At 39.6% G+C, this 13,314-nt stretch overlaps 1 protein-coding gene across 27 annotated transcripts in view; it reads right to left on the minus strand.

Moving 5' to 3' along the window:
- Nucleotides 1-13,314, minus strand: part of DTNA (dystrobrevin alpha) — a 339,219-nt gene that overhangs the window by 25,642 nt on the left and 300,263 nt on the right. For 20 of the 27 annotated variants that reach the window (XM_089678322.1, XM_089678323.1, XM_089678320.1 and 17 more), the window contains 5 exons: nucleotides 10,261-10,352; nucleotides 6,811-6,924; nucleotides 5,080-5,176; nucleotides 4,183-4,203; nucleotides 790-949 (listed from right to left, as the gene is read on the minus strand). In XM_089678322.1, coding sequence (XP_089534448.1) covers nucleotides 790-949; nucleotides 4,183-4,203; nucleotides 5,080-5,176; nucleotides 6,811-6,924; nucleotides 10,261-10,352 — 484 coding nt within the window. The remainder of the gene's footprint in view (nucleotides 1-789; nucleotides 950-4,182; nucleotides 4,204-5,079; nucleotides 5,177-6,810; nucleotides 6,925-10,260; nucleotides 10,353-13,314) is intronic. The other 7 variants (XM_089678328.1, XM_089678329.1, XM_089678344.1 and 4 more) reach the window with 1 other exon arrangement.

Below are 13,314 nucleotides of genomic sequence, written 5' to 3' on the forward strand. Positions count from 1 at the left end.
AATTGCTTTGTTTTGGATTGAGCAAACAAAGGTTAGACCCTCTGTCAAATTTATGGAACTTTAAGGCTGACCATAGACGGAGTGAATTCATTTGATTCCCCCATCAACACAGACAGTGTTGACGGGGGAATCCCCCCCGTGGAGCCTTTGTGTTCTCCCAGTGGTGGAGGGGTATAAGCATTCCCTCTTGGGGAAACACAGTGATTAATGCTAGCGGCTATAACAGCTAGCAATAATCGCATGTAAAATCCGTCAGACTGGTTGTACCCAAGTTGATCAATCGATCTGTGAGTACTTTCAGCCTGCCCATACATGGTTCAAATCTGGGCTGGTTCAGCAGCCAGCTGAGATTTCAATCGTCTATCGCCAGTTTAAGGGCTTATTTAAATTTTTGAGCTGCAATAACATGTGTTGGCTTGCAGAGCACTGTGAGACCATTCATCTTGAATGGCACCCAAACAAACTAAGGCAAAGAACCATAGTGTGTTGCGTTACAAATTTTGTGATTTGTCTAGTTTTAGGGACATTTTGGTGCATGAGCAGTTCATTATTTTCATATGGGCTGGCTTAATGGATCACACACAACAGAACGCATTAATGAACCACAAAAAGTTAAATGGGCCCTAAGTAAACAGCAAAATACAGATATATAAATATAATAATATTGTAAAGCTGACTAGTTAGGAAACTGAATACTGCTTCCTAAAAACACACAAGCAATTGATGGATCTATAACATATATAATATTACGTGTCAATTTCTAAGCAATGATCATTGGGTTAGCCATACCCTGTGCAAATGCTTCCTGCACGTCACCTCCAACACCAGTCAGGGAGTCCTGAGGAGTGTGAGTAGGGGTGGAACAAGCGGATGCGGATCTAATAGGCATTGGTATAGGCCGGCTGATGGTGTGACTGGGAGAAGAGCGAGGGGAACCTGCCCCCTGAGTCTGAAAAGTAAACCATTGTTAGTCAGCAGGGTAATCATTAAATGCAGTAAATATAAGTATTATGTATTTAAACCGAATTATTATTATCAGATTAGACATCAAGGTAATTCTAGCAACAGCAAGCCATGTGCCAGCAATGGAGCCCAAAAAATCTCTGGCTGCACATTCAATTATGTGGGTAACAATAGTGCTTGAAAAATACATATAGGTGAATTGTATGTATATAGCATTTGGCAGCCTCTATATGATTGCTATAAAACAATTAATATTATGTATCACTTGAGAAACTGGTTGCACGATGGATAATAAAGACCAAGGGGCTCCATCACATAGAATTATGATATATAACATTCCTTTCTGGAAAAGAGAAGGTCATGTTTCGCTCAATCCACCAGTGATAATGCTGGGTTAATTCTCTACCCATAGCTGCCTAGGAAAATACTGATGCATTAATCTCACAGCACAGTTTAAGTTTTTATAGTTGTGAACATGTGTGATTTGAATAAGAATATAATCATCTTAGAAAGACAATGTTCTACATTTGACTAGACTTTTTTAAATGAAAACTTTGCACAAAAAACATACAAACAATGCGGTATCTTTCTCAATACATAGTAAACCATTTGTTGATAGAAGTATACGAGCTGCCATTGTTGATTTTTAGCTGATTCTATGGCTGCTTCCCGTGGGTTTACTACTTTTTCAATTGGCCTATAACAAGCATGGGACCATTTAGGTCAGAAATTTTGACCAACAGGCTTCTTGTCAGTCACAGGCTAGCTCCACAGGATGAGCAAGGGACTAGCAACTTGCCAAAAAAGTCAAGAATGGAAGCTTCTATAATTCTATCACCACATGTTACCTTTACAGAGAGTAAAATGATTCACAGGTAAAACTGTAACAGATATGTTTTACCCCTCTGTGCAGTAACACAGAAGGTTACCCATTTTTCTTCTTTATTTGTAAGCCACTTTAGGCCCCGTGCAATAATGCCAGATACATCTGGAGGCAACACAACTGGTCAATACTGAGATCAATGGTCTCAGTCCTGTGAAAACCTTTGTGCTGCAGGAGGAAGGTTGGCAGAAATATCATATTTTATTTGTAATAGACAACCTACGAGGTAATATGCTGGAAACATTAGTTGCAAAAAGACCCATAGGAGGGCATTTATCAAGCAAATTAGCAACAATTAAAGCACAAATCAGGCTGACACTCATTTAGTGCAGTCTTTGCAATAGGTTTACTGATGTATTTGCAACATCTGTATCTGACATCCTGGGCAACCAACTGTAACATATTTACAAAGTTCTGAGACAGATTTAACACTGAAGATGAGACAGAATTTTACTCTAAACAGAGGTACAGTTAAGTAGCAAGGGGCAGGTTTAATTCTATCACTGTGCTCTATTAAAACAGCAGAGGGAGAATTTATGAATCAAGTTGTAACCTCGCTGTGAATATGTCATACTACACCTGTTTAGCATTGCCTTGCTGCGTGCAACAGACCTGATAAATGTCTCCCACTGAGTCTAATGCATAGCTCTGTACATAAGCTTTTAAATTCTTGCTTTGAAGTTTTCTATGCCCTTAAAAGTGATTTTCAATGGCACCAAATTCTTAGTCTTATCCAGCAAAGCAGAGCTCAGAGCAATGATGATGTGGTATCTGCCTGAATTGAACCCACAGCAATTGACCAGATTCCAGTTTACTGAGCTTTGAGAGTCTCAATTACTTTAAATAGTTTGTATTTGCTATTGCAAGATAATGAAGAACATCCTTTTATAAGGATGATTATGCATACTAAGAAAAAAAATTTATACGGATCAATGTAAAAGATGTAAAATAACCTGCATTGCACAGTTGAGCGAGTGGGAGCTTTCCAGCACTCTATCTCCACAGAAGTTAACAGAACTAGTACAATAATCTGATACCTTAGTCTCCCCTGACTTGGTTAGTGGTTAACAATAAAATAGTCATAGAAAATCACATAACTGGTTTCACTATCATGCTAAACTCAGAAATCAAAACATTAAGGCCTCATTCACACCATACGTGCATAAAAACTGATGGAAAAAACGCGCAGATTTCACTTGCAGAGACACGAGTTTACATCAGTTTTCATGCGCAATTCAGTGATTTTTTTTATGCATGCTGACATCAGTTTTCATGCGTGTTGTTTAATGCACAGATAAACATCATACCCTGTGTCATCACTTTCTCTTCTGCCCTCCCTGTTGATGTCATGTCAGTTTTTTTTTTTTTTTGAGAAAAACTGCATACATCTTGCAGATTCCTGCACAGAAGAAAACTAAACATGATACTAGTGTTCTGGTGTGAACAGGGCACATAGATTTCTTCGTACCCTTGCAGGACATGTGCAGAAAAACTCACATCTCTATATGGTGTGAACAAGGCCTTATTGGTGTCATAGAAAACAAAAACCATACATGGACTGTTTACCTTCATAAAACTGTGCAGGTACACATAGCTGAAATATGTATTATCAGAGGCTTTTCTGGATTCTAAAATATCTGATCAGAGAATATCTGACTGTTTTTGGAATGCAAGGTAAGTTGAATAAATAATAGCTTAAAGATGCCCAATGGCATTGTAGGTAAGTTGGATGTGCAGGGACGATCCAACTGCCTCCTGGCATCTTAATCTGCTCATGGGTTCCAAGCATGTTGACTACCCAGAGGGAAGGAGTCACATGCACACCTCCTAATGTCTCCTTATCAGTGGTTTCACTACTTGTCCAGTTACTATTTCCACCCAAGTGGCCTTGGCTGGTGGTAACTGCGAAAACCTTATATTTAAGACTGACACCCAATCTAGTGTATGGTTACCTTTACAAAGGCAAAAACACCATTGATTACAGTTTACAAATATATATATCTCACACATACAAGAAGCTCGGTCTATACAGGTGTACAATTATATTTGTGAGGAACAATTATAGACATTCTAAAATTATATATTTGTAATAGGTATATCCTTAATTCATTGTTGGCTAAAATGTATAAAGTTTTGCATCTGAGCAGTTAAGCAGACTCAAAACAGCACACAAGAAAAAAAAATATTTGGACTAAAACATAATATTATATAAGAAATGTATCTCTTTTTTATGCCAATTTGCATTTTATAAAAGGTCAGTATGGTGGTCTGTTAGGTTTTCACATGCCAACACTTCAATGCGTGCACTCACTGACAGGGATGAAGAAAGGACTTACTGCCTGTCCAATTTCTTGTTCCTGTAAAATGTTCATGCAACAACAGAACATACATTTACAAAGGAATAGTGCAATAGCAACAATTTACAGTTTTGAGAAAATAGCAAAATTCTTAATTTTGAACATCATGTGTGCAAACAATGAATCGTTTAAAGTTGTATTCTTCCATTGGTTTTCCACAAAAAAAAAGTCTGCTATGGTATGCTTGCTAGGTTTGATGGGCACTTTTTAAAATACCACTGATCTGATACATTGAAATATCAAGGTAAAGGGTTGATACAGTTTTGGAATAAGTGTCTGAGGCTGCAAGTGATGGACATTGTAAACTGCATGTAATATAAATACATACACAATATAGATACAAGGCTTCCTTTGAATGGCTGAGGTGGAGAGGCAGGGGGCTGATATCATGATCTCCGCCTGAGTCAATCAGAACAAGCCTTGTATTCACTGATTAAAATACAAAGCTTCCTATGCATGGCTGAGCAGCACTCAGGCCAACTTGATTATGTTCTGGGAATGGGACGAGAAGTGCACATACCACCACTGGAACACAGTGCTATATACTGTGTTTAGCTGATACTACAAACAATTTATACAGCACTCCCAGTGGTCACATGTATTAGCAAACTGATTAGTTTGTATGGACCACTGTTGTCCGACCAAACTATTTAAAATGAAATCAAACCTGGAATTAGCCATTAAATAGTTAAAACAGCCATTGCCTTGTTACCAATTAGAAGAGCAAGTTTACTAGTAAAACATAATCAAATACCATCTTGATGCAGTTAACAGATGAAGTAGTCACAATTGACTCCTCTGCTTTGGGAATGGGATATATATGACCTCTAGCAAAGTGCAGATGCTGCCAACGTTAAATACTGTCACTCATCCCACCTTCAGCAGTTTCATGAGGCCTTCAAGCTGTACCATCAGCTCCCTTCTGCTCTCCTGCAAGGCAGACATCCTCTGCTCGAGTTCATCTTTGCGCTGTCTGAAGGACAAGAATCAGATAAGAATGGTTTTCCTATGTTAAAACATTTTACCTCTTCCTAAAACAGAGCAAGTAAACAGACATAAAAACTAAATCATTTGCTAGATTCTTCACTATCTGACACTTCCAGATGTATTGGATCCCTGTGTTTTTCCCATTGTGGTTCCCCATCACTACTGTGTCTCTGCAACACAGCAACTCTTAAACTGGGTACACACTAGCCAAAAATTGGCTGAAAACGGTCAGTTCGGCAGGACCAGCCAACTGGAAAACCAGCATCAGATCAGTGCTTGCAGCCAATGTCTGCAAGTGCTGATCAGTTTGTTCTGGTGGGAGGGGGGGTTGTCCCCCTTTTGGAACACAATAGCTAAGCGGGGGTGATAGCTGCATAAACATCAGACAGTTAGTACAGTGACCTCTCAAGTTTTTTTTCGTTCAGCCCGGTTGAAAGAAAGAAAAGTCTACGTGTGTACCCAGCATTGTGAGACATATTAATTAAACAGAAAATGGAGGTGTGTAGGGTGTTTTGAAACCTCTGTATGCAGATGCAGGCCAACACACCTGGAAGTGTCAGATGGAGAAAATTCTAGTGGCGACTCTAGCACTGCAAGATTAGTAAAGACTGGAGTCAACAGAGGCACTAATGGTAAGTATTATACATGTACTTTCTACAGCTGTATTTATTGTTTTAAACTATTAAGTTAGTATCTAAGATACAATTACAACTTTTATTTTGCTGCTTGTCCAGTTCATTACAACACTCATAAAAACCTTATAAAAAAAAAAAGCTAGAGAAAGCACCAAAAAGGAGGCGAGGAGATCTCCCAGTGGAAAAACAGAAAGCAATAAAATCCTGACAGAGTTTTCAGTCCTTTCCAAGTCTATTTTAGGAATATGTTTTAATATCTGTGACCTGCTGGATTGATTTTGCTTAATTCCTGTTTTGGTGACCGCACAAGAAACGAGGGACTATTTGATCAATGGCAACAGAAACAGCAAAAAAAGCAACAAACACAAAACATTTTTGGCTGGAGTTGTACATTAATTGAAATAATTCAGGATGTTATATACTGTACAGGGGCAAGTGTGTAAATTTAAAACTACCTCCAAACCCCTCATTATTTAAATTTTGGGTTTTTTTTGTTATTGTCATCTGTGTCTCTATTAGAGAAATGTCCTCTCTTACTTTTCTGGTCAGATGCTGGGGTCTATTTAAAAACATTCATTGGACGAATGTCACAAGCATTCACGCAAGCTGCACAATTTTTCTTTGTGTTTTCTGTAATATAATAATTCCTATATTCATACACTCTATCTAGTGGCGAAAATGTGGCATATTTTCTCAGACTTTCAGAAAATTATTCTGTATTTTGTCACCTAGATGGAGCTGACAATCCTATAAATTACAGTAATCTATTAAAGAGAATACAGAGAAAATGTGTGCAGCCTGCAAATGTTTTATAATTAGACACATAAGTACTAGAAATGAACAGCAATGAAAACCCAGCAGAGGTTCAAACAAAACAAAACAAAACAGCTTTGACTGAAGTTCCTCTTTACAACAAATTCACAAATGATAATTGCAATACTAATATCTGAAACCACTACCGCAGTTTGTGCTATCTGATCCTCACCTGAGCAATCGGAGTTCTGCTAACAAAGTGGGATTCTGTTGGGCTTTTTCTGGTGTGGGCTGAGAGGCCTGTTCATGTTCAATTCGCAACCTCTGTATTTCCTGCAATATTTCTCTTAAGAGAGAGAAAAGAAACAAGGAGAAATCAGATGAAAGTACAAAACTGGTTTATGCAAAAGGAACATGTATGTGCGTGTATGTGCGGATTTATTGTTTTCAGTTTTTAAGGAGTCATTACTTTGCTTTGACTTCATTAACTTTGTGCATGATCTGGATTAGTGAAGCCAGAGACAATTAACACTTTCAAGAGTGGGTGACTAGCAGAAGCCTCCATATCTCTCAGATGAGCTGGATCTAACCCCCGGCCGTCGGCTGTACGTATATAAAATGTAGTGAGATGATGGGCCTAATTTCGTGCTGCCACATATATTTGTACCTGTTTTGTGGAGGATGCATGCTCAATCACACGTCCTGAGCACTATGACCATGCTGTCATCAACATAGCAATGAACAGAAGCTGGTAGGACTGGCTCCCCATCTTGTAATCAAGGTGACAAAATTACTGGGAAGCCCAGGACATGCCTCCAACATTAAAACACTCTTATATAGCTGGTAGAAGCTGGCTGTAAGGGTTTATTCAGATTCTCCATTAAGGCTGGCCAGAGATGAGCCAATTTTTTTTTTATTCAACCAGCAGGGTAGATGGGGGCATTCCCCTCCAATGTGTCTTTGTATTCAGACAGTGAGGAGACTTCCCCGCCATCAGAATGTACAGATTAGCGCTGCAGTCTATAGCCTGCAGCACTTATCAAATACAGTCAGGTCCATAAATATTGGGACATCGACACAATTCTAACATTTTTGGCTCTATACACCACCACAATGGATTTGAAATGAAACAAACAAGATGCAATGGCCAAGTCAATCACCTGACCTGAATCCGACTGAGCATGCATTTCACTTGCTGAAGACAAAACTGAAGGGAAAATGCCCCAAGAACAAGCAGGAACTGAAGACAGTTGCAGTAGAGGACTGGCAGAGCATCACCAGGGATGAAATCCAGCGTGTGGTGATGTCTATGCGTTCCAGACTTCAGGCTGTAATTGACTGCAAAGGATTTGCAACCAATTATTAAAAAGTGAAAGTTTGATTTATGATTATTATTCTGTCCCATTACTTTTGGTCCCTTAACAAGTGGGAGGCACATATGCAAACTGTTGTAATTCCTACACCGTTCACCTGATTTGGATGTAAATACCCTCAAATTAAAGCTGACAGTCTGCAGTTAAAGCACATCTTGTTCATTTCATTTCAAATCCATTGTGGTGCTGTATAGAGCCAAAAATGTTAGAATTGTGTCGATGTCCCAATATTTATGGACCTGACTGTATATTTTTTCAACAGGGCAGTTAAACAGAAATTGATCTTCCAATTGACTTCTGATCAAGCACAGCAGCTATACATGGACCGATCCATGTATGATCAACCTAAGTATGCCACGGGTTCAGTTTCCTTATTACAGAAGTATAAGCTGGCATCCATTCAAGACTCAAAACAACACCCTGACTTAAGCTGTAGCCATACCCTGGCGAAAAAGGTAAAACACAACAATGTAAAAGCCACCCTCTACACCCAGGGAAAACAAGTACGTTGTGGAGAAGATCCATAAACAAACACTGCAATGGGCTGGAGAGGGTCTGACCTGTGAATATTCTTTAATGAAAGGGTTATGTGTGGCCCTCCAGATATTGCAGCTCTGCTTAAAATAGAACTGTAGGCAAAACTTTTTTTTTCATTTTGGATACAGCAAGGAAGGGTTATAAACCCTGTCAATTTTTTTTCCCCCATCCGTTTCCCATTGCAGAAATTTACCTTCAATTCCTGTCCCATAGCCACACAGGAAGTGAGAGCAAATCCCTGCAAATTAAGGGAAATCCTTGGGGACCCCCAGGTCACCAAAACTAGTGTCCCCATTGTAAGATTTCTCCTCTATTACTTGTCTTGGAACAACACAAATTTTGGGATATTCTTTTACTTTTGATGATAATGGTAAACAGGACAAACAGAGAGGGTGAATCACCATAGCAGGGACACAGCCCACAATAAAACCTGACAGGGGTTCTCTCTCCACTCTATCCAAAGCTAAAAAAATAAAAAAAAACATGTTTGCCTTCAGTTATACTTTAAGGTAGCTTCCCCAGCATAGGAAATTGTGTGCTTACTTACACACATGAGGATAAGGTATGATGCCATTCCTACCACAATATGACAACAGCTTGAGGCTTCTGATTTAATTACATATTTTCTGAATCCTGGCCTGGATAAGCAAAGTCACTCATAATCAGCCCTGAACAGAATTAGAATGTCATTAAAGGTACAAATCTAGATGACAATTTGTGATGTTGCATGAAAGTTGACCGGATCAGGTACACTTATCTGGTGAAAGACTGCATATTTCTAAATTCATTAGGCTAATGCCTATTAAAACAGCAGTTATATACCGCACATATTTTTTAACTTTTACTTTACAGTGAACCTGTGGCTAGGCTACAGACATGCAAGTAGTTACATATATTTATGTGAGTTTTCAAACAACTCCTTACTGAGCTTTGTAGTTGCAGGTACTGCAGAACAATTCATCCTCAATAATCACATAAGAAGTACTGAAGTACTTCCTGTGCATGCGCTCTGGTTTTATGTTAGAGACTAGAAGGATGTCAATCACTTGGTGGGGGGGGGGGGGAGGGGAAGATGGGCTGGCTTAGACAAGGACTTCAGTGAGTCTGCTTCCAACTGTGCTTTGTTGAAGGCTCATTCACACTAACCGCATTGTGGTAAAGTACTGTGCTATGGCGTGGTAGAGCACACCAATGCATGTCTGGAGAGCACCTGCATTATCGTACCCCATACAGCACTGCAACAATGTGTGTTGCAGTGTGCAGCAAGAAAAAAAAAAAAAAGCATAGAGGTGCATTACAACCCAATGATTTTGAATTGTCTGGGTACCAACACACCACAATACCCTTTAATGCAAGAAAATGCATGTGCTGCAGCGTAGTGCACCTTAGTGTAAATTAACCCTACTTGTTGAGAATGTGTAAATACTTGAATGTCCATAGCCATGTTATAGATTCACTTTAAACACAGACTGTATTATTAAATTGTGCAACAATAATAATGTCAAATACAGAAATCTTAGTCGTATACTTATACATGGAATAATTTCCTCGTTCTTTGTGGCAAATTTTAACAAGGGCATAACCTACAGCAACTAGTAAGCAATAACATTTTATTCTTTGTATTGCTGAAACTGATGAAATGTGGTTGGTATTAATAGTACTGTGTATTATCACAGCTCTTTTTCTTACCCTTGCAAATGATCTTGCAAACATTTGCAGGCAGGGAAACCTTCTAAAGATATATTTAAAATATACTTAAATATGATTCGTACCTGTTCTTATTCTCTAGCTCTGCGATAAGCTGTCTCTGCTGTTTATTTGCATCAATAGTGAAAGAGATATCTGGGCCCCTCTGTTGAGGCTGCTGTAATAAAACACAACATTCTTATCAGAAATCTGTACAGCACTGTAAAAGGCAACAGGAGACTGAAAAAAAGCATGTTCAGGAAAGATGCAAAGAAAAATGATTTATCCCCAGAAAATCAGGCAGTTTTCATGTTTTCAAAACACACTAGGATCAATGCTCTGTAAACCTGTAAAGAATCTCTGTCACAGATAAAAGGATTGCAAATAGCTGAATTAAATTAATGCTGCCTTGCTGGAGTGTTCAACTGTCCCCAAATGAAGGTCTTAAGTAAGGAAGAAAGAGGAAAAAAATGCACACATTCTTGATTTGTTTTTATAATGTGAGAATAATGATTTTCAAGTGTTGTTATCTGCCCCTGTATAGATGTTTTTAATTGAACACTATAGACAGTAAGAAAATAAATTAAAAGGAAGTGAAACAACAAGCCTCAAATAGACGTTTACTGGGATTCCATATTTAAAACCATACCAGAATAGCTCAACAAAAATTGGATACAGATGAAAATATACTGCTAATACTACATTGATAGTAGCAGGGCTTTTATTTCCTCAGAGAAGTACAGAAACTCAACCATGTCTCCCCCAAAACAACCCCCCCAGGCACACCCACCAAGCTGCATCAAATTGTATGGGTGGGTCTTAAAAGGGCTTTAAATACTAGGAGTGCATTACCTCCAGGGTGTAGAATTCAGGGGTGCATTACGCACAGAGTGCAGAGTTCAGGGGTGTGCTACACACAGCGTGCAAAGTTCAGAGGTGCACTACACACAGAGTGCAGAGTTCAGGGGTGTGCTACACACAGAGTACACAGTTTAAGGGTAAATTACATACAGAGTGCAGAGTTCATGGGTGTGCTACACACAGAGTGCACAGTTTAAGGGTAAATTACATACAGAGTGCAGAGTTCATGGGTGTGCTAAACACAGAGTGTAGATTTCAGGGGTGTGTTGCATACAGAGTGCAGAGTTCAGCCCTCTTCCCCAGTTGCTTACCACTGCATCCCCCATCAACATTTTACTTTTGCCCCTCTTCAGCTCAGAACCCCCCTCCGCTGCCCTCATTCTCTCACCCCTTCTTAAAAGCTCCATTATCATTTACATATCCTACTTTTGTTGCCATATTAAGCTGAATCACCCAGTTAACTCAAGTACCTCTCCACACATTGTAGGTGGCTCTGCCTCTCTCCCTTGCAGGGAGATCATCCAGTGGGGGCATCAGCATCCGGGAACCAGGGAAAAAAAAGGAAAAAAAAAAAGGAGATCTTAGATGGTGCAGCCTACCACGTGACCCCTCCAGCTCATGACTGCACTGCACCCCCGGCACCTGAATCTCCTTTGTCCCTGTCCTGCACTCACAGTGGGATCTGCTCAGGCCACTGTTAGAAACTAACTAAACCCGGACATTAGAGTTTTTGTTGTGACCTACTGTATATGAGGAACTTCAAGAATAACTTTGCTGTACAAGCAATTATAGAAATCTGTGATGATTTATTTTAAAGCTCTTTTACTTGTTAGGAATATGTAAATACTTTAATGTCTATAGTCTGGGCATAAGTGCACTTTAGGCAACTCAACCAGTTTATTTAGCAAATGTCCAAAAGAAAATCTAAAAAGCTGATGTAGCTGAACCTTCCAGTTCCCTTGTTAAAATATAGCCCTTCTTGCTACCTACTTATGACACCTTAGTGCAGTGGTCTCCAAACTGCAGCCCGAGGGCCAGATGCGACCCTTTGCTTGCTTTCATCTGGCCATGGGGCACTATTTCATCTACAGATACCAACAATTGGGTATAATTCCTCCCGCTTACACCAATGAAGGGGGCATAACTCCTTCCAATGACACCAACAATGGAGCACAATTCCTCTCAGTGACACAGTTGATAGGATCCAATAACATCAATGATGAGGCACAACTTCTCCCAGTGACACAAATGATAGGGTCCAATGACATCAATGATGGGGCAGAACTCCTCCCACTGACACCAAACAATGAGGCATTATTATTATTTCCCACTGATGTAGGGACCTTTTCTACTCCTACTGGCTGCAGCCTGGCCCTCGTAAAGTCTGAAGGACAGTAAACTGGAAAGTTTGGAGACCCCTGCCTTAGTGGAAGCACTGATGAATTCACACAGTTGACTCTGATACACTGTATTCCTGTAGTTTTTCATGACTAGCCAGATCAACAACAAAGCAACCTAGGCAGAAGCCTAATGCCAACTGGATGTCCAGAGGGCCTATCTACTATACTTCCATGCTCCAGAAGTAAACCAGTGGGATAGTGAAGTTGATCAGTTGTGTACATGTCTGACACTTCACAAGAGATATATACTTTGCCACTGTATGGAGAGGGACTGGAACATTTGCACACACATATGGGAGGAGGGCCAGGAGACTATAGACACTGGAAATAGTAATGGAAATGGGCGGGGGCCTAAATAAGCTTTACATTGCTACTGAGTAGGGGATAGATTACACTGTCACTGCACAGAGGTAACAGAATTCTATATAATATTGGGAAGGGAGTTGGTGACTGTGGTATGAAGGGCTTAATAAAAGAAACATAAATTGTAATTTAACAAGCAATACCTGCTAATTTCTCTACAGAAAATCAACTGGCCAACACAGGCTAGGTGGACAGAGAGGATCAGAACTTCTGCGCTGCTAGTATACATTGATCAGCAACTGCAGCTGATGATTAACAAAAGATTTCCAACATTACCATTCATCAGAAATCAAACGGTGAACTTCAGTCGCATGGGGGCAGTCATACATGGATCAAAGTTTAGCTGGTCCATGCTGAACCAGCCAAATTTTGATCTATGGCCAGCTTTACTTATAATTCCAGCTGACCATATTACAATCACACACAGATGAAGCTATATACATAAAGATCTATAGTAAAAGTGCATTTTTTTTTACTGTTACTATTCTAAATCTGTGTCTACTAAACTATTATGGC

The sequence above is a fragment of the Staurois parvus genome, unplaced genomic scaffold (assembly GCF_062004578.1).
Source record: "Staurois parvus isolate SC_StPar_1 unplaced genomic scaffold, SC_StPar_1.0 ptg000203l, whole genome shotgun sequence".
Taxonomy (NCBI): domain Eukaryota; kingdom Metazoa; phylum Chordata; class Amphibia; order Anura; family Ranidae; genus Staurois; species Staurois parvus.